Raw genomic sequence first — 27030 nt, 5'->3', positions numbered from 1 at the left:
ACCTTAGTGGTTACGGTTACTACAACATTAGTAAACATAATAAATGACTATGATGTATCCTATAAAGGGCAGGACACTAAGCAGGACACTATCTATATTGCCATTCCCCTCAAACTAGAGTGTATATACCATGAGCAAGAGCTTCAAGGCTTGAAAATAAAAATAAAAAATTGTGCTACTCCATTTTCATGGTCCTTGGGAACACTGAAAAACTTCTCTGAAATCTGTAGAGATGTTGGGGTGGCAATTATTCGTGTTTTGCACTTTTCCCTGACGGATTCATTGCATCCTTTTTGTCCTCCTGGATAAACAATCTGATTAATATTATTGCTGTCGTCTTTGTCTCCTGAAATCCAAGGCCGTCAAAATATTAAACAAAATTTTGAAGAATAGCATAGAGCTAAATATCTTTATTACAGGTGATTTACATGGTCTTATTTTCTGCGTTTGCATTGGAGCTGCAATACTTTGTTTTGTTATTGCTTTACCTCACTAAGAGAGAGGAGCCTTGAGATATGCAGAATCCTGATGTAAAATTTCATGTTAAGATATCCATATGTAAAGGAAAAAGAGGAAAGCATACTGGAAATTTTGCACAATTCGAACCTTGGTAATAAAATATAACGGCCAAGTATATCACCTTTGAAATCATTGTCTAGGACATGAGCTGTATTGTCAAATGATATACAAAAAAACTGCTAGATGTGGATTTTAGGGTTCCATTATGTGATGGGCAGAGCCCATTAGATGTGAATGTGATGGTAAACTACTACAGCTGTCTGTCCACAAGCTATTGATACTGAATGGCTCTTGGCACCAAATCAATTGGGTGTGTACTTTCCATTAGTGTTTATAGTGAATTGCTGAGTTGACAAATGAGCCCGGTTTTAGAAGGGCTTGTTTAATGTAAACCTCTTCATGGATTTCAGAGTGAAGAAGTCTTTCGCTTTGATCTGAAAAGTTGCTAGTTTTGAAGTGCTGTTTGTAACAATGAGAATGAACAAAGGTAAGGAGTACAATATGAATGTCAAATAGAATTAAAGGCTGTAAAACTAACAGTGAAAACAGGTAAAAGACTACATTTTTTATTTCAAATAAAATTAAAAACTGTTTTGTATTTTATGAACTATGCTAGGTGCAGTTACCATTGGCTCTCATTTAATAAGATACTTGAAGAAAAGTGTAAGTGGCTGATTCTGCATCGCATTTACCATATGCATTATTGTTTTGAACGAAGAGTGTTATTTGCGTTTTCATATCCACTAACTTCCTGAAGATAACATACATGACAAACATTTGTGTTACAATTTGCTACAATCTTGAACTTCTTTTTAATTATGCAATTCAGGATTAAAACTTTGTACCGTAAATGCAGGGACTGCTATACACATAGAGTGTTTGCTCCCATACTCCGTTCCTGCGATTTGGGAGTGCGGCCGTTAGGGGAATGCATCCATCTAGCTTTTAGGATCATGCTCCTCCATTACAGAGAAGTGTGTTCCTCTGTTTTAGGGGTCCGTCATCCCCTAAGTCTTGGAGCTCATTCTCATAGACCACAAGATCTGGACCCCAACGATCACACAATCGAGATCGCAGTGGTCCAAGAGCATGTACCACCTCTTTGGGATCCGGAAAACATCATGTTCTTGGGAACTGTTTTATGTCATATAGAGCTGTTCTATCAAACATAGTTACATTTCTAACATGTAGACATACTTGTGAACATATTAACAAAAAATGTGTTCACAAATGTAAATAATAATAAAAAAAACTAAATATAAATAGAGAAGGATCTTGATTAGTTTTCCTTAGAAAAGTAGAATACACTACTTTTGAAGATATGTGAGTGATATTTTAATTTGAATTTAAGTTTCCAACGCATTACAAAGAAGGCTTTTGTAAGAAAACTTGAAAGGTCAAAAAACTCAAGAGAAGATGCTTATGAGAGAAATTTAATATATATATGTATGTATGTATAGGGTAGCTACTCAGGAGAATTCTAGAAGATCTCCTTCTTCTATACATATGACTGTATACACACCTAGTCCCTTGGTGTTCCTCATAAATTCAGATTTCAATGGATGTTTTACTGAAATTAGACAAAAGAATAAAGATATCAGTAGTCTTCCACTGTTCCACTTGCTATCGATCCTAAGGTAATGACTATGACTTCCTAATTCAACTATTATTGAATGCTGTACAAGTTCTCTTCTTGTCATGGCCATACAATCTCATTTTTTAAGTTTTTTGCGGCACTTTGTCGCAATGAAATATTCGATTGTACATGTGTAAATATAATCCTAGAAATGTGGATTTATATATTTTATATTTATTTCAGTATCACTTTAAAAAAATGAAGTCATTATATAATATGTAACATATAATTTATATTATGATGGTGACCCCTGACATGTGCTCCCACATATATGTGTGTGTGTGTAAGCGCTATTCTAGGGGTTCTCGTAGGCCACTCCTTGGTAAGTGCTCCCAAGTGCTCTTAAGGTAGGAGACTTCAGCCATTGGGTCATTGCACACTCTTTGCTTCCAACATATATATGCTCAGGACATTGTACTGCGACCTCTTATGCTATAACGCTGAAGCCAAGAGCCCAAATCCCTAGTAACCTATTTGATTAACAATTTAGACTAATAGAGGCTAAACATTTGGATGATTGATAACATGAAAAGTATGGAGAGATTGGTTATGATGAGTCATTCTTAGGAGTTAGGATCAAGATGGTCTTTCCCATAGTTATCGAAATCTATCTACCCAGGTGGCAATTCCGCTTTCAAATCCTAATTCAACGATTCCGTTAAGGAATCATCATGGAACCCGTTTCCTTGAAGTTAGGAATCTTAATTCTTGATTCCATGTTTTAGGAATCTCGATTCCAACATTTATTAAATTTCGATTCCACATTTTTTGAATCTTGATTCGAGTTTTTTGGATTCCATATTCTACATCATCAAATACTGTGGTTCGTAGGTGCAAGAAATTGTGATTCTAATAGTGCTAGAACTTGGCAACTATTTCTTAAAGATAATTGGGAAAGAGATTTGGGTTTGATTTGCAACATGGACTATCACATTGACACAAAGAAATTTCCATTTTCAGCTATATATATGAAATAAAAACCTCATTTTCAAGTATACATAAGATAATATTTGCATGTTTTGTTACTTTTGTAAACTCATCACGAATTCTCTGGTGGACTATGAGTGTCTGTTAACTGCTGTTGTTTTTTAGATTTCATTGTTTACAAATCAACTGTTGCTTCTTTCTTTATTCAATTAAGAACCGCACAAAGCCTTAAATCTAGTATTGCGGCTAGTCAACCCTGATTCCAATACTGTGATTAAGGCTCAATACATAGACTTCAATACCGGGGGAACCCTTGTTTAGACCTCTAGGACTTTGCCAGATCTCAATCCAATACTAGAGCAATCATGGCTAAGCATACTCATCAATTCCAACACTAAGGGCTTCTTGCCTATGTTTACTCTAGGACCTTGAACCTTTTGCCCTATAAAATATATTTCCTATTGATTCCTGCTGTAATCTAAGGTTTCGGGTGGGCAATCCCATAGATATAGGAATCTGGATTTCAATTGCGTTGAAACTCGATCCCATAGAGGTAGTAATCTCAATTCTGAGTGGGTTGAAACTTGATTCCAAATGTTCTGAATCTCAATTCCAGTTGGGTTGAAACTTGATTCCAAAGTTGTATGAATCTCGATTCCAGTTGGGTTGAAACTCGATTCCAAAGAGGTAGGAATCTCGACTCCATTTGGGTTGAAACTCGATCCCGATAAAGTAGGAATCTCGTTTCATGAAATTCGTTCTGTCTCGTTTCCTGAAATTTGTCTAAGAAGGGTGAGGACCTTAAACTTTCCCTTAACTCGTCCCATGCCAAGGTAAAGGAGTTGGGCTGCGTTAGATAGGCAGCCAACATAAAACGTTGCTAAAACTTATTGTGAATTTTGAAGCTACAATATCTGCTTATACTAGGGCATTTCCCAAAAGCGACGCATTATATCGGAACCAGGGTACAATGAGAAATAAGCAAGGGTTGGCTAGGGTGTTTCCTAGAAGTGACGTGCCGCAGTGCCACCTGGTTGCGGTAAAAAATAGGTAAGGGTTCCCGTGATATTGTAGATGAGCGCGGGTAAAAAATCTAGTCCAAGTGAATAGCATTCGTCCAGCCACATGGAATGTAGGAATGCTTATAGGTAAGAGTATGGAGTTAGTGGATTCAACGAGACGAAAGAAAGTAAACATAACCTGTTTACAAGAAACTACATGGAAACGAGAAAAAACTAAAGAAATAGATGGGTATAAACTTTGGTATACAAGAAAGGAACATAAGTGATAGTAGACGAAGATTTAACAGATAAAGTAGTTAATGTCAAGAAAATAAGTGATAGGCTCCTATGAATTAAACTTGTATTAAGGGAAGAGATAATTAGTTTAATTAGTGCTTATGCACTACAATTAGGAATAGAGGTTAGAATTAAGAGACAATTTTGGGAGGACATGGATGGAATAGTCCAAGACATACCAAATAAAGAAAGGTCCTTTTTAGGAGGGGACTTAAATGGTCATGTAGAGAAGGATTGTAAAAGATATGAAGGGGTACATGGGGGATATGGGCTTGGTGAAAGAAATGAGATGGTGAGGCTATTCTAGATTTAGCAAACACTTACTTTAAAAAGCGAGATGAATATTTAATAGCCTGTAAAAATAGATCACATAAAAGTCATAGACTTCTTCCTAGTTAAGAAGGTAGATCGACCATCATATAGAGACTGCATGGTTATCCCAAGAGAGAGTTTGACTACCCAACATAGACTCGCGGTTATGGACGTTTGCATAAAGATATGGAAGAGAAGGGGTGAATTAATAGGTGCCTAAGAAATAGGTAGTGGAATTAAAAAAATGAGAAAATAGATTTATTTAGGGACAATTTAGTTAAGGGTCGGTTTGTATGGAGCCGAGGTTCTAAACAATATAAGTAAAGCCACCTTCATGTAGTGTCGAGAATTGTGGTTTCAATACTAGAAATCTTTGTGATAGCCTTAAAGTAGATTTTTATCTTTAATTATAAAATTTAAAGCTTTAAAAATAGTCTAGATGGAGCAGATCTATGAAAACTTAAAAATCTTAAAAATTGATGGTCCAAAAATGCGTTACAAGATGCACTATTTCCAAAACTTGAAATCCTTTTTTTTCTCATGTTCATGCATCTTGATGTCGAGATGATCAATTTGAGGATATTTGGGCATCAAAGCAACCTCTTATGGTGAAATTTTGAGGTGGGCTCTAATTTGATTGTTTAGAGCCTCGTCTCTATATAAACTTTTTCCTTTCATTGAAGAAAGAATATGGAACTCTGAACTTGAGGTCAATGTTATATGGAATGAGATGATTGACTGTATTTAAAAAGTGGCAAAAGGAGTTTTAAGAGAATCTAGAGGGAATGGAAATTCCGATAAGGGAACTTGGTGGTGGAGTGATGAGGTTCCAAAGGCCATTAGTGAAAAACAATCATGTTATAAAACTTGGCAATGTAATAGAAATGATCAAAATTTAAAAGAATATAAAAATACGAAGAAAAATGCTAAATAAATAATAAGTAAGGCTAAACTTAAGGCATGTGATTATCTATACAGTAAACTGAAAATAGGAAAAGGTGAAAAAGATATCTTTAAATTTACAAAAATGAGAGAGAAAAAGTGCAGGGATCTAGGCCATATTAAATGGATTAAGAGTGAGGATCAAAGGGTCTTGGAGAAGGACAAAGAGGTCAACGAAAGGTGGAGAGTTTATTTTAAAAAATTATTAAATGACAAACACAGTGAGAATATAGCGGTGCAAGGAACCATTGACATAAATGAGGGCAAAGGTCATAGATACATTCATAGGATTAGGATATCAGAAGTGAAATAAAGTTTGAAAATGATGAAGATAGAAAGGCTTTAGAACCAGATGGTATCCCTATAGAGGTTTGGAAGTGCATAGGGGAGATTGGCATTGACTAGCTTACCTCAACAAGGTGTTGAGAACAAAGAAAATGGCAAACGAATGGACAAAAAGTACTGTGGTACTTATTTACAAAAACAAAGGAGACAGATAATTGTGTGAACTATTAAGGGATCAAACTTATGAGCCGCTCTATGAAGCTCTGGGAGAGTGTTATTGAGGAACGACTAAGGCATGAAACGAGTGTATTAAAAAACTAATTCGGTTTTATGCCAGGGAGGTTAACAACCGAGGATATTTTCCTACGTAGGCCACTGATTGAGAAGTTGAAGGTGAAGGGAAAAGACCTCCACATGGTCTTTATTGATCTAGAGAAAGCTTATAATAGAATACCTCGAGATTTGATTTGGTGGGTGTTGAAAAAGAAAGGGGACTCAAGACACTATATCAATTTGGTGAGAGATATGTACAAAGGAGTGCTAACTAGTGTACAAATAACTAGGGGAGAGACGAGTGAGTTTTCAGTGACAATAGGTCTACATCAAGGGTCAACATTGAGCCCATACCTCTTTGTCCTAGTTATGGATGACTTAACTAGGCACCTACAAGATGAGGTACCGTGGTGCATTTGTTCGCAGATGACATAGTTTTGATCAATGAGACCTGAAACAATGTCAACACGAAGTTAGAACTTTGGAGGGATGCACTACAATCTAAAGGTTTTCAAATTAACCTGACTAAGACAGAGTATATGGAATGCAAGTTTAGTAATAATAGGAACAGAGACTAAGAAGTTAAGATTGATGACTAGGAAAAACAAAAAAGTGCGCACTTTCAATATCGTAAGTCGATAATCCAAGAAAATGGAGAGATTGAGGAAGATGTCGCACATCGAATTAGAGTTGGGTGAAAGTAGAGATGTGCAACCGGAATTTGATGTGATTGCCGCATACCAATGAAGATGAAAGGCAAGTTCTATAAGAGAGTTGTGAGACCAGCTTTGCTTTATGGGGCGGAATGTTGGGCGGTACCAAAACAATATACCTATAGAATGTAGCGGAGATGAGGATGTTTAGATGGATGAGTGGCAAGACAAGAAGGGAAAGAATTTGAAATAAATACATTCGGAAAAATTTTGGTTTGGCACCTATAAGCGATGAGATGAGAGAGAGTAGAATTAGGTGGGCGCCATGTGTCGCGTATAGCCAATATAGCATCTGTTAGAAGGTGCGAGTTAGTTCATGTGGAAGGCTCAAAAAGGGCAAGGGTAGGCCCAAAAGGACATGATTGAAAATAGTAAGAAAAGATATGGGGACTTATAACCTTACTGAGGGTATGACCCTTAATAGATAGAATGACAGACCAGGATTCGTGTAGCCGACCCCAATTAGTTGGGAAAAGGCTTTGATGCTGCTGTTGTTGATGATGATGATGGACAACTATTTCAACAACATGAATCTTCTAGCCATTTGCGATTCTGATTCCTAAATCGATTTGGAATCTCCGGCATTTCCAACAACTAGGGTCTTTCCTTTAAATAGGTAGGGTAAGGGAGTTGGCTATCCTTACTCCAAGTCATGTATGTTATTAGTTTAACTTGAAGGTTTGTATATTTCTTGGTGAGAAGGTACTGTAATTTGGGAAATTACTAAGTTTCTCAATATTGTTAAATTTCATTTTTACTGTACTATGGAATCTATGAAATGTGGTTTGAATGTTGTTTGGATTTTCTCAAAATGAAGTTTGGAATGTATAATAAATATTCTATTTATCTTTAAGAGAAGTGAATCTGCAATCTAAGAGGAGTTTAAATAAAGCTTCATATTTATTACATTTTATTGGAGATCTCTTTGAAGAAACTTTACAAAAAGGAAAAGTTTCTTGTAGCGCCGTTAGGTCATATGAAAAGCTGAACTGGTCAGTCATAGATGACACCTTTTGAGGTATTCTCGGAGAGGCATCCATAATCATGAGTAACCATGCCTACTACTACGATCGTTAATTTTAGTTAAAATGTTCCTAAAGGTTCTTTGTAATCTGAATTCTATTACCTTGAATTGGATCTCACTGCATTTTCATTTATCATTTTTTACTGTGAATTCAATTTTGGCACAACAAATCTAGCTACTTGGAAGATATATGTGGTAATTGGGGATTATCTCCCATAAGATGTTGTTGAAAATGAATGAATTGGTCATTTAAACACCCTTATGCTGTCCTTTTACTTATAGTGTTATGATATTATCACGGTTTGCAGTCTAGCCGTCAATTGTAACATCATCTAAACTTCTTATATTATTTCATTCTAAATCTGATGTTTTGCAATATCGTAATCTTTATGCTTAGGTTCCTGATGACATCCTCATTGAGAGATGTATTGGACGGAGGATGGATCCAGTTACGGGGAAAATTTACCATCTCAAATATTTTCCTCCGGAGATGGCAGAAATTTATGATCGACTTATTGCTCGCCCAGATGACACAGAAGATAAAGTAATACTTAATATGCTTTCCACATTTTAATTAATTGGTTTGTTTCTTGTGTCATATCATATAAACATCAGTTATCGTCATGCTGATTAGTTCTTACACTTTGATTAGTGTTGAGCTGCTTCCCAGATTTGTCTTCAAACTTTATATGATATTTTGATCTTTATAAGATAATGACTTAGATTCACTGAGTTAAGTAAAGGTTAATAACAATGATATTCAACATTATTTTGATTGCAAATATTAAAAAGCAAAGCTTGTTAGGGCTGTGTAGAGACATAAGTGGGCTAACAGATCATTCTAGAATTGGTAGGGATTCTTTATTTGTGATATGGCAAGGCTGAAAATGGAACCGTCGCAAGCCTGTAACTGCTTATATATAAAGGAAGCAACACCTACCGTCCTCTCAAGTATGAACTATAAAAACTGCCTTTTCTTTCTTGTTTTTCCCACTATTCTTCTTAACCAATCCCATAGTATATGGACATATGCAAGTTACATTTTCCTATGACATAAGCCTCATGAAGTGTTTAGTTTCTTTAGTGAAAGGAAACCTCACAAAGTTCTTTTTTGGTATAGTCAAAGCCAGAATAATCTCCATCTCATTTTTGTTTGGTGCTACTTTTTGAACTTGCATTTGATAGTTCAACTCATACCCATTTTTTTCTTATTTGGGTAGCTAGATCCTTCAGCGTAGTGGGAGACAGAGCGGTTTGGGTGAGGGAGGTCAATGGTTTGAACCCTTGGAGTTTGTCTCGAAGAACCCAAACAAGCTAACCTAACCATCGTTTTACTATTTGGTTAGGTAAAGTCACGCTTGGAAACATACAAGAAAAATGTTGAAGCTATCTCCAAGACATATATGGATGTATTGCACAAGGTAATTTGTGTTCAATTTTAATTTTTTGTTTGATGCGATTGATTTATCTTCCGGAGTTTTTGGCAAAGTTTGTAAATATGAATGTAGATTGATGGAAATCACCCTAGAGACATGGTTTTTCGTCAAATTGAATCCTTACTACAAGTGCAAAGCGATAAATTGGAGACAAGGACTTCGGACGGTTCAAGTAAGTGGCATTAGTTATAAAGAAGTACATTGTTTTTCTGGATTGTTTATGGAAAACTTTGGAAGATTTATGTTTGTGATGGTTGTAGTTACCTTTTTAGTATGAAAATCTTTTCAATTATTGATGTTCAAGTTTGTTATTGGGTAAGCTTATTTTTGACCTTTTTGATTAAGCTGAACTATAGTTACCCGAATCGCCCACTGGGTAGCGATTCCGTTTTTGAATCTTGATTCCGCGTTTCCCATGACGAGACTTGATTATGAAAGGAATCACTTTTCCAAGTTTCTCGAAATGCGATTCAATTTAGTTTATGAATCTCGGTTCCTGGAAGCCTGGAATCAAGATTCCATATTGCAGACTTTATGATTCTTTGCTACACAATACTGCGATTCTGCTTGTGTGAATCATTGATTCTAAATTTTTAGGAATTGTGAATCCATGTTGTTTGGAATCAAAGATTCTATATCGCAGACATCGTGATTCTTAGCTTCACAACAATGTGATTCTACTTGTACGAAAGGGTGATTCCAAATTTTTAGAAATTGTGAATCCATGTTGTTGATTCCAATTTTTTAGGAATTTCTATCTTGCATTCGAATTCCATATTACTTTTTAACAATTCTTACCAAGAATAAATATCACTAAAATAGTTTATTACTTCGAATTTAATAATTTTTGGTAAATGATGTGTGTACAAAGGTAATATTGTTTAATATATGATGGGTACCAAGATATGCTACCGCTGCTTTTCTTCAAGTAGAATAAGAGGATAAGAATATGAGTGAATTTCCTTATGGTGTTTTAGGTTAAATGAACCATTAAATATCATAAATTGACTTAAAATTGAATAACTCAATTTTCAAAAGTCAAAATTACATTTAACAAAGAAGAATTTCTATGTCATCAGCTTTTTTTATAATTCAAGGGAAGGAGATAGACGGAGCTTGCCCTTGTTCTCACTAGTTGTATGCTGTAGACCAGCTTCAGGTCTCGTAGGCAAAGGGTTGTTGGTAGACCTAGTCCATTGTATGGGATTGTTGACAAAGATATCATAAATGTTAACATTGGTAATTGGACTAAATATATACAAACCAAAATTCAATCTTTTAATAATGATAAAATTTAAATATATTATGAATGCTTCTCTCATATACCGGAAGGGATTGGTGTGCAATTCCAGTATGGGGAGAATCTCAATTTCTGAATGGTGAGAATCTTGATTTCAAGTTGATGGGGACAATTATTTCAGAATTTTAGGAATCACGATTCTATATGTTTAGAAATCACGATTCCAATCTCATTGGATGGCGATTCTAGGATCCACTGAACCATGTAGGGTTAGGTGCGATTCCATATAGGTATGAAACTGGAATCCAACATGAAGGGACATCGATTCTTACAAATAGGAAACATGATTCCTATTTTATTAGATCGCGATTCCAATATAGTGCGAATCAGGATTTGTAATTCCAAATCGTATGGACAACGATTCCACTATTAGGAAACATCTGATACATGCGATATTGCGATTCCGATTCCAATTCCTGAAATGATTCGGAATCACAGGCGTTTCCAACAACTATAAGCTGTACATTTTAAGTAGTTTGGTTCTCTTTGAACATGTCACCATAAAAGTATTTGGTTTCTTTTTGAAGTGTATGTGAATACCATATTATAATGGCTTCGAAGTTTCTAATTTCTAGGTTCTTCCGTCATGATTTTCTTGGTAAATAAGGTTTTAAAAAAGGAAAATTGTTTCAAGCGGGCTGGACCCCATTTCTACATATGCAGTCTAGAAAGTGTAAAGCATCCATCTTCAAGATAGATGCAAGTAGTTGTTTAATCTAAAAACAATGGAAAATAATGGTTCAAATGTTTTCTTACTAGGATTATTATTTCTAGTTTTTAAAATTTACTTATTTTTTCATATTCATAATCTCCATGTTAGAGATTACATGTCCTTAAAAATTAAGTCCAAAAATCTATCTCAAAAATAGATTTATTAATAGGTCCGCATTTCTACATATGCGGGCTTGGCCGCATAGAAACCGGGTTCTTTAAAAAATGAACTTAATGTTGTTAGTTGTAAAGAAAGTCATATGTATTTCATTTGATAGTAGAAGCTATCCTCACCTTTCTGAAAAGTCGATCGTTAATTGTAATATTCATTACCTAAGTTTTATGAAGTAGAGAGTTAACTGTATGACTTATGTTTAGGACAAAATTTCCTATATGCACATATAAGTTTATCTATATTTATGTAGAATACTGTAAATTAGAATTAATTCTTCTTTCTGCAATAGCAATCTATATAATTCACAAGAATGAATCATGTCTATGATTTAATTTAGAACTGTGGTTTCACCTCTTATGCTAATCCGTTTTCTTAAGTTAAAAACGATTCCACCCATAGCGGAGATATAGGCTCATGTAGGATCACAATTGAGAGGACAAAAACAAGATTCTAAGTTTACCATTACGTGTTCTTGTCTTTTGCATGTATGTCTTTTGAGGAAGTTGTGGACTCTGAATGCAGGAATGGATATAGTTTCAACGATTCCACCCACAATGGTGATATAGGGTCATGTAGGATCACAATTGAGAAGACAGAAACAAGATTCTAAGCTTACCACTACATGTTTTTGTCTTTTGCAAATATGTATTTTTAGGAAGTTGTGGGCTCTGAAATGCAGGAATGGATATGGTTAGCCTCATGCCATTACTTGTTACTATGTTATTGACTTCCATTTATTTTTTGTCATTTGATAGACAAAATAACTACCTTAAGATGAAAATATCATAGTTAATTGTTTAATCTACTGCTGCTGAGTGTTGACTGGTGCTTTTTAGTCAGGTTCTCATGAATCATAAAATGACATGGTCAACATGCAAGATTTCTTGTTGTATGATTTGGATGTTAATGACCCAAAGAATTGTGGTTTTTCCATTATTAGTGTGTGTATAGTATGAGGGCTATTTAGACACCCATTTTTTTTATCAGTCCAACTATTTGATTCTGCTGCTCAAAACATGCATGGTGAGACTCCCCTGAGTTTTGACTTTGGCCCACATTTTTTACCACTAATATGGGTTGATCACTAAAAACATGGGTGGCCGAACTTTCCCCCTATGTCCTAAAACTTTCCTACTATTTTACTCATTTTGAATCTTTAATGAGGCTGTTATGTGCTTGGACTAAACGCTTCATGTTTCAATAAATTTTCAACTTTTATCTGATTAGAGAGGAATTTTTAACTCTTTTTTGTAGGTAAGTATTTTTCACGTCCAAGTTATTACACCTTGAAATTTATGTCCGCTGGTTTTGGTTGATCACTAGGGACTTGTATCCTTGATGAGAATGCCAGCCCAAGCATGACATCTGCAAGGAAGGTAAAAGAAATGTTCTCTGTATTTGTTTGATCGGTCTCTAACACACTTCCATTTTGTCATTAAAAACAAAATTATAACTGTGTTTGAGGCTAGGGAGTAGCAGGAAACAAAATAAATTACTTTTGTTTAGATTACTAGTTAATGTGCTCCATAAACTTTCAGGATAAGTGGAGAGGGATTCCAACTCGGCTGAATAATATTCCTCATTCTCGAGAAATAAGGGAATATTTTTATGAAGACGTGTTACAAGCTATTCAAAGGGCTTTAGAAAATGGAAGAATAAGATTGAAGGTCTGTTGTTCATACATTGTTGATTTTTCAGTTTCCTAAAACATATTCTTATATTTATTCTTTGGCATTTTAGTTCCTTTGGTGATCTATTTTTTGTTCAACTGATGAAAAATTAGTCAATAAATCTCATTTTTTGCTTTGTCACTTATAGTGATAGGAGTTTTGCACGGGGTAGTTGATTGATTTTTCAATTTCCTAAACCTTATTCTTTTGATATGTTTCTGTTGACATTAAAGTTCCTCTAAATATTTTTTTTTTTTTCAATTGATGAAAAATTGGTCAACGAATCTCTTTTTTTTTGCTTTGTCTTTTATGTAATGATAGCAGTTTTGCATGGATTAGTTGCTTGTTGCGAAGACTGTTGGCACTTTGAAGGCTGTTGGTACTTCTTCTATGTGGAAATCCATTTGTTTTGTATTAGAATTTCTTTTTAGTGTTGACTGTGACTCTGATATTTACTCGTGTGGCACCAATTGATCTTGATACAATCTTCTTACTTCTACCTGGGGATGGAAATGGGCTAGGAGGCCCAGCTAGGGCTGCCCTGGCTCTAAAAAACTAGGGCTTTGGCGACAAAATGTGGCCTGAGGGCAGAATAGGGCCAGGTGATGCAGTATAAAATTAACCGGCGAATACCACCCGACAAATTAACTGCGTTTTAGAGAGACAAATAAAAACCATGAAGGAAATCATAAGAAGAAAGAACAAAATGCTGGATACGAGTATTCCGACAAGGGCCCACAAGCACATGAGAAGAAACAACACCCATGAAGGGCTCTCTCTAAGATCTCAAACGATCAACGTTTTTTCATTAACAAAATTCCATCCCCCCTACAATATGCGTGCTTCCTTTCTTTTGTACACTTCCAACTTTCTAAAACTTTCTATAGAAAAGGAAACGCTAATCTCAATAGGTGCATTACATATCACCTAACCAATTAGCCAAAAAAATCACATGAACCTTCCCCTTATCCCAAAGGATAAGGAAAAACATCGATTCCTATTTTTTCTAAAGATAAGGCTTTAAATAAACGTAACTTCCTATAATTTTAAAAGAAAGCTTACTACAGATTAAGAGTAAATATTGAGATAAATTCCTATGTTGCAACAAAACTTTCTAAAAACGGAAGTTTATATAATAAACCAAATATAAGCTTCCCTAAAAAAATAAACTTTATCAAACTAACTTAAAAATCCTATCTTTAATAATTAACCCTAATAAATAAAAATAAGAATTGTGCCCAAACTCTAAAAATAAAATTAACAAAAAAGAAATAAAATTTGTAGCATCCAAATTTGGATATGCATCGTTCTCCTCTGGCTGGTGAAAACTCAACCTCGAGTTTAAAATGTGCTAAGCACAACTTTGTATTAGTCCTGCCACCTTCTTCGATTCGAATGTTGTAAACACGAAATTGGAGCCTGTGGGTTGCGATACTATTCAAAAGACAACAGTTGCGCATTGAAACTGAACGATTGTGCATTGAAACTGATAAAAACTCGAGGAATGGGTCATCGTATATCAATTTTTCAGCCACATCAATGTATTGAAATTCGTCAAACTTCACCTTGGGGCACACCAGAAATACATCGGTCTCTTCGTTATACATCTCTATAGGCTCGATTTCCTTTGGGATCAAGTCAATATTTTGATACTCCACCTCTCCATCGATAAGAAAATTAGATACCTTTGCTGCCTCAAGGATAACTTCTTTCCTTTTATCTTGTTCTTCATAAAAAACATGAACTTCATCAAAGATGGGGTAACCTGTGACATCCAAGAATGATGATTGCAATTGAAATCCAAAACTGCACGTTCTTCATCTTCAACTGGTTTTTCATCAAACTTAGGTAGATCAATCTCTCGACCATGAGGAAACATATTATTCTCTTGACCATGAGGCTCTCGACACAAAGCGTTGGCACGGAATGGGTTCTCGAAATGGCTTCCGACTCACTACCGTCATCATAGTGTGTCAATACTAGTTTTTGCGCCTAGTGCAGGGTCAGCTCTTCTACTTGCCTTCTCAAACTTTTGTTTGCCATTTCTCGGAGAGCTCAAAGGTTTTGTTCTCGCTGGATGAGTTGAGTCCTGATGCCCGGCTATAGACCTTGTCCACGAGCCATGTGTTGATGATTGATGTCTTGTATTTTGAGGAAATATATCTGCCAAGGTTCGGAGATATCCGTACATGGGATTCGATATATCTTGGACTTGATATATATATATATATATATTCGTACAATGGTATTTAGGTAATTTGTACCATCCATCTGGGACTCGATATATATCGTTGTGATTGGGGGTTCATCCAAAGTTAAGGGTTAAAGGGAAAAACGCAGATCTCTTTGTAATTAGATAAAAAAAAAAAAAACAGAGAGGCGTGAGGAAGAGAGCGAATTGTACCCCTATTCTCCATTGCTAATAAAGAAGCTTTAATCTCTTGTGGACGTAGGCATGTTGCCGAACTACGTATATTTTGCGTTGTGGTTGATTGTCTATTTCTTTTGTGTGTGTTTCTTCTTTCTTGTTTTTCGTGGATTGTTTTTCGTTTCTACAAATTGGTATTAGAGCCTACAAGGTTATTCCACGTTCTGGGGTTTGCTACTACGATGACAGGAAAGGGCTCAAGCATCAAGTATGACATCGAAGGATGAATGATCTTTTGAAACAACAAGGTCTGGCTAAGGCTTTGCTAGGGAAATCAAAGAAATTAGCAAAGATGGACGATGAAGAGTGGCAAGAGATGGAAGAAAAGACGGTAAGTGCGATTCTTCTGAATCTCTCAGAGGACGCCTTGCGCTATGTGGTGGATCTCGAAACTGCTCCGGAGGTTTGGACAAAACTCGGGAGTATCTACATGATGAAATTTCTGATGAACAAGTTGTTCTTGAAGAAGTTGTATTCTCTTCAAATGGAAGAAGGCACAGATCTGCTTAAACATCTCGGCGAGTTCAACCAGATCATAAGCCAATTAGCAAGCCTTGAGGTCGAAATCGAGGAGGAAGACAAGGCCTTACTTCTGTTGGCTTCTTTTTCAGGATCATACGATCACTTGGTTATGACTCTACTGTACGGGAAGGAGACTCTTGAGACGGACGAAGTCACTGCTACTCTTATGTCAAACGAGACAAGGAAGAAGACTAGCAGTATTAAATCTTAAGGAGAAGGTTTGTTTGGAAAACATAGAGAGTCATGAAAGGGGCAGATTAAATCAAAGGAGGCCTGGAAGCAGAAGTCGGTCAAAATCGAAGGGGAATGATAAGTATATTTGCTATTACTGCAAAAAGGAAGGTCATATGAAGAGAGACTGCCCGAAAAGAAAGGAAGATATAAAGATGATAGAAATAGGAAAAATATCTGATGAAGCTAGCGTGGCCGATAGCTCTGATGGAGATGATGAAGATCTTCTCGTTATATCTTTAGGTAAGAATCAATTTACTGATTCTTGGATTTTAGATTCTGGTTGTCCTTTTCATATGTGTCCAAATAGAAACTGGTTCAAAACCTACAAATCATATAGTGGTGAAATATTTTCTTTATTTGAAAAATAATAAAACACATGGGGGCCCAATATGGTCCATGGGCTCCATCATAATATTACATGTGGGAAGTGTGGGGGGCCCACATAAGAGCACCATGAGAGGCACGCTCCACTTTGTGCTATTAGTTTCCGATTTTGAGGATTTGCACTCAAGCCACTCAATCAATAGAAACAAAATAGGAAGGTTTTGAAAATTAAAGATATTTGATTTTCAATATAAGCATATGTAAGAAATTTATGGGAAAGAAAGGATAGAGAAACTATATTTTTAATATTTTATTTATTTGATGGGATTAAGTTAAGAAAGCTGAAGGATAAGGTTCTAGTACCTTCCTTTTGATCATGATGGTTGATCTAAGGATTAAAAGCCTAAGATCTTTCAACCCACGGGTCTCCTATGATCAATCGTTTGGATCTATTTTCTATAAGGATGGTTAACTCTAGAAAACCCTAACCCTGAGGGTTGCTCTATAAATAGTCTCTATGGGGTCCTAAAATCTCGACACCTTGACTTTGCTCTCTCTCTCTCTCAAGGAGACACACAGCCCTTTCTCTATAATCTCTCATCTCTCTCTAAGCCTCTCAAAATACTTTGAAATATTTGTGAAAAAAAAATAGGGGGCACGCCCCATACAAAAGCTTGAGCCTTATTTTGTTCCACCGTTGCTCTCTGCATTAAAGGGTATTAACTAGGCTGTCCATACTTTGAAGATCTAAGATAGACCTTGATCCCATGCACGATTGGAGGAGGAGACCCAGGGTGGGGTATACCAAGTCCAGTTGAGGTAATCTTCTGGCAACTTTAATTTTATGTTATAAAGTTTATGCTTCTTATTCCCAAGAGTATTATGTAATTTTTGTTTATTGAATAAAAGAGTTTTATTTAGTGGCAGCAAGTGAGAACCACTTTTTGTTATTCTTATTTGTTTATTTTGAGTTTAGTTCATTGTATTTAGACCTCTGTAAGTATTCTAGCCGATAGAAGAGAGAAAAATTAAAAATCGCATATACCGTGCTAGTTCACCATGTCCAACTTTCATTAGAAAGTCAAAAGGTATTAGAGGTTTAACAGATGTTAAATATATAAATTAATTAATTAAAAGTATTCTATAATGAAATGTTCTAGTATTGGGTATGACTAATTCACAGTTCACCAACTAAAACCGAATAAAAAAAGCATACGCGTAACACATTAAGATGTCCAACAAATCCAAACTTTGGCCTCAAACTTGGCAAGTCTCAAAAGAGCATCATGAAGATGCCCACCAAATCCAAACCAAAATTGCTGAAGAAACAAAAACTGCAAAAATATGTGGAATAAAAAAAAGACCCCATGATGGGGTTCTAGCTAACAATAGACATAAACTAGGTCATTTGTGGTTCAAGATACCTAAATTTTTGCCTTTCCAAAATTAAAGATATCTATATTTGAAACATTACAGTTCAATATCATACATTATTTAAGGAAACAGTCAAGTTCAAATTCAAACATTGCTTAACTATACAATACATTCAAAATCATAAATTACTTAATTAATTCTGTTTGGATGCACCTGTTTTCATTGATAATTCTCTATTTCAAAAAAGCTAATCCAGATAAGAAATTATATTTGTTTGGCACTGTCCATCATAAAGTTATTTGGGATAAACTTATAGGTAGATTTATATATAAATTTATGTTTTTGAAAATTAGTTTTTACTTTATTCACAGTAATTTTTGAAAATCCAATTTTTTTTGCAAGAAATAACTGAAAATATAAATCACTGAAAAAGCAAATAAGCATATAAGATTATACATAATACAAAATATGTACGAAACAAGATAATATTATCCAGAGTATACAAGTTTTATTTTAGATAAAATTAATTGTCATTCAAACAGGCCCTAAATTGACCGACTTTTCAATCCATGTGGTAGATCAACCAGTAAATAATCCAAATGCATCTAGAAGATTCTAAAATCACAACAAGATCTTGCTCAGAAGGCTAGAAAGTTTGTTGGGTTTTGGGTAAGAAATCCAAGAGAAATTGGAGATTCTATTCCAAACTTTTTGATAAAACATGGTCATATTCCCTTTTCTAAAATTTTGGAGATCAAGAGAATAAATGAGTAAAAAGTATTTGGAAAGAGATACACTAAAAGAATCCAAAATGACCTTTTTAGGCCCGCATTGAAGGTGGCTATGTTGGTCATCCACGGCTTGTGTAAATAAAAAATTTTAGCAACTACACCGATGTGCCTACTTACAAGTGCCACTTAAAATGAGGAAATAATAAAAAACAAAACGACTATAATCTAAGGATCCTCGCTTGCTAGCATAAAACATCTTTGATTCATAAAAATAAGGAAAATACAATACAAATATGAATCAAGAACAATGGAAGCACTTTACCAGAAGTAGATACATCATATCACCTCCAAAGGACCTAGGCACACCCTACTCCGGATCACCTAGCTAGATGGCGCACTGATCTAGATCCCTTTCAAAAGTCCTTCATATTAGAATCTTTAATGGCAAACCAAAACTAAATGGGGCAGATGAGAGAGCAAAACCCAAGAGTTCATGTCACGTAGACATACCATAAGCTAAATCACATGACACCATACTAGATGAACGAAAGACTAGGGCTTGTCATCTATGGGGAGTGCCACCTATTCTTGTTCTATGTGGGGTATGACACCCCACAAGGCAAGAGAGAGAATAACGTGGGAGGTAGAGAGAGAGGTCACTTGGGTGTCTCTTGGGTTAGAATTTCCCATGTCTTAATTCCATAATGGTGTCTCAAAAACTAGGGTTTTCCATTTTATTAAGATTCAACCAAGACCATTTATCTACAGTAACCTATGAGAGAAGCTTTTAATCTCAGTCATTCATTCCCTAAACTAAGTCCTTATCCCTTACCTTCCTAAACCCATTCTCTTTTAAATTATGAATTTTTAGCAATATAGTTCTCTTATTAAAAATTTCAAAGGTATGGAGACACTTTCCAAAATCTCATAGGCTACCTTCCTCCCTTTCCCTCACAATATATAAAACAAAATATGATGTAATACTAAGTAATATCATATAAGAGGGAAAGAGAAGGAACTCTCCAAAAATGGGGCATATGGGTCATGGAGACCCCTTGTGGGCCCCATGGCCCACACCACACGTGGACCCCTCATTTTTCAAGTGGCCAAAATTTTTCTGCAAAATTTATGATGCAAAAATAATATATCTAATGCAATTTATATTCATTTTAGTGATCAATTATATTTCTAAAACGGTATTTAAACATAATTAAAAGAGAATTGGATCCAACAGGTCAAAGTAACACGAAATAACTAAGGCACTCCACATATGCTTTCTCGTGGTCCACATCCATCTTTTCAAACCAACCCAATAAAGCCCATGACCCGCAGTGTATCATAAGGGCTCATGCTTGGTTTATCAAAATTGGCTAATAAATATAGGGAACATGGATTTAGTTTGTAGAATACAAGTTCCCCTAAGGACAAGTCATATCCATATGGATATGTGCACATTATCGCAATGGTGAAAGACGCCTCTCTTCAACACAGGTACACATCTTACACTAACAGGTCATCGTCCACAGATGCGGCTATCATATGTACATGCCATGCAGTGGTAATATTGAGGATTTTGGCCCTTGCCCTTAAAAGTCACTAACCACACAGAAGAGACCAACATTCTCCTGACTAATCTACATTGGACATCTCTCCAACCTCAGCAGGGGCTAAATGCAAACCCTCACAGTTGTGACTTATGCTTAGGGCTAAAGGATTTTGGGCTCCCTTACCAGGTTTAAACCACCCAACAAAGGAGAGTTAACAAAAACTACAGAGCATGCCCCTCTGGTCCCACATGGACCACATTTCTAGTAGAATACAATATCACTATAGTCATAGGTTTTACATGCTCACAAGGCGTTTGCTGGCCATATACCCCAACATTAGTTGTCCACTAGGTACCAAAAATATACTTTTTGGGTTCACTAGGGACAAGATTGCACTGAACGTGACTAAGTCCTAGGCAACTCGTTGATGGAAATCAAGAGTTGGGTGATTGAAAATTTTAATTATATTTTTTTTAATTTCATTGATGTGGGTGTACATTTTACTTGTTCACTAGGTTTAATTTTCTAGGAATTATATTGTGGCGTTAATATCCAATATTTAGTTTATTGTTAAGGGGTACCGCTCACAGGTTATTCTTCACAGGGTATTATTAGAACTTTAGTATTGTTTAGGGGTATTTTAGAGTCTTAAATTCTTTACTAGGATCTCAAGTTAATTTTAGGGTTTTATAGGCTTATAAAGGGTAGGACGTCACATCATGGAATGCTTATGTTATTGGAGTGAATTTTATTTTATTAAATAAGAAAGTTCTTTTCTTGACTTGATATACAGCCATATTGTTTATCCATTATTGCTGATTTTTACTTGTTTGAGGTTCGAGAAAAAGTGGATCTGGTTTCCCACCTTTCCTTTCTACATTACTCGTCGATTTCACAAGACTTGATAAGGACTCATCAAGTCAACATTTTTTCCTTTTTCATTTTAGATGCTAGCCATGTGGCAAGTAGTAGACCGAGGTGATAGATCAAGTAAGTCCAAAAGTCATCTCTCTAAGTTTTAAACACTGGTAGAGGTAGGGCTAGCAATGGGCCGAGACAGCTCTGACCCGAGCCTAGCCTGGGTCCCCATAGGGCCATCCTAAGCTCGGGTCAACTGGGCTAGGCTGAATGGCCTTGGTCCAAGCACGGAGCTGACCTGTTTAGGACGATACCAGGCCTAATATACCCAAAGGAAAAAGAAAACAAACAATAAGGGGAAAAGGGGCAACAAAGCCACGTGAAGCCAGCCATGTCGTGGACTTGGCGCATGCCCGGTGATGCAGATCAAAATTTGGATGCTACCAATTTTAATTTTATTTTTGTTAATTTATTTTAGAGTTTGAGTAGAATTCTTATTTTTATTTATTAGGGTTAATTATTAAAAATAGGATTTTTGGGTTGGTTTGATAGAGTCTATTTTTTTAGGGAAGCTTATATTTGGTTTATTATTTAAAAGTCCGTTTTTAGAAAGTTTTGTTGCAAGTTAGGAATTTATCTCAAGATTTAGTCTTAATCTGTAGTAAGCTTTCTTTTAAAATTATTGGAGGTTACATTTATTTTGAAGACTTATCTTTAGAAAAAATAGGACTAGATGATTTGGGTATGAATAATTTTTTCCTTATCTTTTGGGATAAGGACAAGGCTTACATGATTTTTTTGGCTAATTGGTTTGGTGATATGTAAAGCACCTATTGAGATTAACATTTCCTTTTCTATAGGAAGTTTTAGAAAGTTGGAAATGTATAAAAGAAAGGAAGCGCCCAAATTGTAAGGGGGATGGAATTTTGTTAATGAAAAAAAATTCATCTTTTGAGATCATAGATAGAGTCCTTCGTGGGTATTGTTTCTTCTCTTGTGCTTGTGGGCCCGTACCGGAATACTGTTATCTACACGCTTTGTTCTTTCTTCTCCTGATTTCCTTCACGATTTTTATTTCTCTCTCTAAAACGCGGTTAATTTGTCGTGTGGTATTTGCAGGTTAATTTTATACTGTGTCAGGTGGTATTAGAGCGTAGTCGATTCTTGTGGATCGTGGTGTTCATCGATTGGCCTCAGGGTGTAGAAACGCAAAGCAATCCACGAAAAAAAAGAAAGAAGAAACAAACACAAAAGAAATAAACAATCAACCACTACTCAAAGATATACGTGGTTCGGCAATGTGCCTACGTCCACGGGAGATTAAAGCTTCTTTACTGGCAATAGAGAATAGGGTTACAATTCGCTCTCTTCCTCACGCCTCTCTGTTTTTTTTTTTAATCTAATTACAAAGAGATCTGCATTTTTCCCTTAACCCCTTACTTTGGATGAACATCCAATCGCAACGATATATATCGAGTCCTAGATAGATGGTACAAATTATTGAAATACCTTTGTACAGATATATATATCAAGTTCCAGATATATCGAATCCCATGTACAGATATATCCGAACCTTGACAGATATATTTCCTCAGAATACAAGACATCAATCCTCAACAATCTCTTCCTTGGCTTGAATTTTGTCGAACCACCCTGAAGATTCCTTCATCCCCGTACCTCCATAAAGGTACGCTATTGCACCCCCACCTGCCATGGGTGCTTCTCTCACTCTCAACAATGAGAGACATTGAACTTCTCCGTGGTGACCGGCTTTGTAAGCATATCTGCAGGGTTGTCATTCGTATGAATTTTCTTTAGGTGAATGATTATTTCTGACACAAGCTTCCTGATCTTGTGATATCTCACATCAACGTGTTTTGTCATTGTATGAAACACTTGATTCTTTGCAAGATTTATGGCACTCTGACTATCACAATGCAATACAGTACCTTCTTGCTCCACCCCCAACTCACGAGCCAAATCAGTCAACCAGATCGCCTCCTTTGCAACCTCAACTGCTGTCATGTACTCTGCCTCTGTCGTAGACAAGGCAATCATGGGTTGAAGCATTGCCTTCCATGAAATAAGTCTACCTGCTAGTGTGAAGACATACCCTGTAGTAGACCTTCGCTTTTCTAAATCACTAGCATACTCGGAATTGACATAACCCACCAATTCTATAGAGCTTATCTTCCTGCTGAACATAATTTCGAGATTTGACGTCGCGCTCAGATATCTAAAAATCCACTTAATAGCATTCCAATGCTTCCTTCCAAGATTACTCATGTATCGACTGACAACACTAACAGCATGAGATAAATTCGGCCTGCTACAAACCATAGCATACATGAGGCTTCCGACTGCGCTAATATAGGGCACCAGAGACATCTACTCTATCTCCTCATCCGTATTGGGACACTGCCGTTCAGATAACTTAAAGTGACTCGCCAATAGAGTGCTAACTGACTTGGCCTTTTCTATGTTGAAAAGCTTCAGCACCTTTTCAACATACATGTTTTGAGTTACCTAGAGTTCACCTACACTTCTATCTCTATGAATCTCGGTACCAAGGATCCAATTAGCAGCCCCTAGATCCTTCATATTAAACTCAAAACTTAACATAGACTTGAGAGAAGTTATGTCACATGCATTCTTGACAGCGATGAGCATGTCGTCAACATAAAGCATCAAGAGAATAAGGGAATTATCATTAAGAATTTTAAAATAAACACAACAATCATACTCACTTCTTGAATAGCCAATCCGCACCATGAAAGAGTCGAAGCGCTTATACCACTGCCTGGGAGATTGCTTAAGACCATAAAGCGATCTCTTGGGCAAGCAAACTTAATATTCCTTTCCATGCACCTTGAAGCCTTCAGGTTGCTCCTTAAAGATTTGTTCCTCCAAATCGCCATAAAGAAACGTTGTCTTCACGTCAAGCTGTTCTAGCTCCAAATCAAACATGGTTACTAAAACAAGTAATATCCTTATTAAAGTGTGCTTGACAACCGGAGAGAATATTTCATTGTAGTCCACTCCCTCCTTCTGAGCGAAGCCCTTTGCTGCGAGCCTAGCCTTGAATCTCTCACATTCTTTTTCTGTTGCTGCCTCTTTCTTTTGAAAGATCCACTTGCCCCCAATCACTTTCCTTCCCTTGGGCCTCTTGACAAGCTCCCAAGTCTTGTTCTTTTTCAGAGACTCCATCTCCTCCATCATGGCAGTCATCCATTTATCACTTTGTGCATCACTTAGAGCATCTTCGGATGAGTTGATTTCCCCAGCACCAACTGTTAGAGTAAAGGCTACCATGTCTTCAAAGCCGTATCTCACAGGGGCTTTGTGAATACGCTTCGTTCTGCCTTTTGCCAAACTGTAGGGTTCACCATGTGATTGCTGCTGTTCTGGTATGCTGCTAGATGATTTTTCCTCTTCTGGTGTTTCAGACTCTTCTAGCTCCTCCTGGACCGTTGATTTTTCTTCATCACTTTCATCTACTTGCACTTTGTTATCTTGCATGTTGATTGACTTCACCATGTGAGATTCATCAAACACAACATTCCTGCTAAGCACAACCTTATGTGAAGTAGGATCCCAAAGCTTGAATGCCTTTACTCCCTTCTCAAAACCTAGAAAGATGCATTGCTTAGACTTAGAGTCTGTTCTAATGGGAAACGATGCAGTATGCAAGACCATTGGAATAGGAACTATCAAAATCAAGATGTTTGATGGGATAGTACGAACCTTATCAGATGTGAGGCACGTCCCATAATTAAAGAAAAACTTAATATCTCTAGAGGCTCTTGATTTGAATGGTTGCAAGTATACAACAACAGGTGGAGTCTTTAAAGTTAGTAAGGGATCTATGGTTGTCATGAAAGGTCAGATGATTGGGAACCTATACAGGTTGATAGGGAATCCAGTTACAGATGGAGCTTCTGTAACCACAGATATTGAGTCCAACACAGATGACACAAATCTGTGGCATATGCGTTTAGGGCATCTGAGTGAACGAGGTATGATGAAACTTCATAAAAAAAAATTGTTGAAGGGTGTCAGAGCCTATAAACCGGATTTCTGTAAGTATTATGTTTTCGGTAAACTGTGCAAGATTAGATTCAAGACTGCAATTCATACGAGCAAGGATATACTAGACTATGTACACACTGATGTATAGGGGCCTTCACCAATCAAATCCAAGGATGGGGCATAATACTTCATTACCTTCATTGACGATTACTCAAGAAAGGTCTGGATTTACTTCATGAAACACAAAAGTGAAGCATTCACGAAGTTTAAACAATGGAAAGCAGAGGTAGAAAGGAAGACAGGAAAGAAACTGAAATGCTTGAGATCAGATAATGGAGGGATGTACAAGTCTAGGGAATTTCAAGAATTCTGTAAACAAGAGGGGATTGTACGTCACTTTACCACATCAGATACTCTCAGTAAAATGGTGTGGTTGAGAGGATGAACAAGACTCTTTTGGAAAGAGCTCGTAGTATGAGATTGAATGCAGATTTGAAGAAAAGTTTATAGGCAGAAGCAGTTAACATGGCATGTTTCATCGTTAATAGGTCACCATCTAAAGCGATTGATTGCAAAATTTCAGAGGAGATGTGGACAGGAAAGCCGGTAGACTACTTTATGCTGAGGATCTTCAGATGTCTAGCCTATGTCCATGTGCAAAGTGGGAAATGTTCCAAATTACTGAAGTTCTGCATCTTTTATTGAGGACTATAAACTACACCCACTTTCTCAAATTGACCCAGTAGTTTCCATGACCCACAGTCCACTAGGGATTCATGATTGGGCTACCAAAGTCAGCCAACAGGTGAGGGGACACAATCCTAGTCTATGGATTACAAGTTCTCCCCTAGAGACAAGTCGTAGGTCACATAGACCTGTGTACACACAATTCAAATGGTGCATATAGGGTTTATCTCTCGCACATGTACACGTATCACCCTCAATGGTGATTTGCTTCCTGATACGGCTATCATGTGTACATGCCGTCTGATGATTTAAGATGAGGCTTTGGCCCTCGTCCCTACAGGCCCCCAAATCACATACAAGGATCACACAATCTCTTGGCTCACCACCCTAGGCAACTCTGACCTCATCAAGGGATAACCTGCTAACCCTTATCGGTTGTGCTCTAGGCCTAGGCATTTAGGGTTTTGTAACTCGATTGGCCTAGCTCGTTAAGCTTAGTTTGAGTCTCGGCAAACAATATTTGCCGATCTCGATCCCTTTGAACCGTAAATCAAGGCAAAATTATAAATAACCCCCAAGAATAGACTTTCTATGCAACTTACCCCCAACCAAACTTTTTTTCACTTTTTACCCCAAATTTAACTTTCCTAACAAATACACCCCAAGTCATAAAAAGATAAAATAAAGATAAAATGAAGACCAAAATACCCTATGGAAAGCATGCGGTCCAGCACAAAAGGGGGGTGGTCCGACACTTTGCTTCTGGAAAGCATGCGTTCTGGCACAAAATAGGGGCGGTCTGGCACATTGGGCATGCAGTCCGACACAAAATGGGGGCGATTCGGCACTTTGCTTCTGAAAAGCATGCGGTCCAGCATAAAATAGAGGCGGTTCGACACTTTGGGCATGCGATCCGGCACAAAATGGGGGCGGTCCGACACTTTGGGCTTTTGAAATGCATGTGGTCCGACACAAAATAGGGGTGGTCCAGCACTTTGGGCATGCGGTCTGGCACAAAATAGTGGCGGTCCGACACTGGGCATTTTCGTCAAAAAAATATGACATTTTTTACTTT

At 36.6% G+C, this 27030-nt stretch overlaps 1 protein-coding gene across 5 annotated transcripts in view; it reads left to right on the top strand.

Moving 5' to 3' along the window:
- The window catches only part of LOC18438550 (adenylate kinase family protein), a 61141-nt gene that overhangs the window by 16855 nt on the left and 17256 nt on the right, over positions 1 to 27030 (top strand). For 3 of the 5 annotated variants that reach the window (XM_011626765.3, XM_088853477.1, XM_006848733.4), the window contains 5 exons: positions 8327 to 8473; positions 9276 to 9350; positions 9438 to 9537; positions 12875 to 12927; positions 13090 to 13218. In XM_011626765.3, the coding sequence (XP_011625067.1) occupies positions 8327 to 8473; positions 9276 to 9350; positions 9438 to 9537; positions 12875 to 12927; positions 13090 to 13218 (504 nt within the window). Of the gene's footprint in view, positions 1 to 8326; positions 8474 to 9275; positions 9351 to 9437; positions 9538 to 12805; positions 12928 to 13089; positions 13219 to 27030 lie in introns of those variants that run through there. The other 2 variants (XR_016045675.1, XM_088853478.1) reach the window with 2 other exon arrangements.

This window comes from Amborella trichopoda, chromosome 12 (genome assembly GCF_054954075.1).
Source record: "Amborella trichopoda isolate Santa Cruz 75 chromosome 12, AtrichopodaSantaCruz75HAP2 v2.0, whole genome shotgun sequence".
NCBI lineage: Eukaryota > Viridiplantae > Streptophyta > Magnoliopsida > Amborellales > Amborellaceae > Amborella > Amborella trichopoda.
This window is presented reverse-complemented; position numbering and strand designations above follow the sequence as displayed.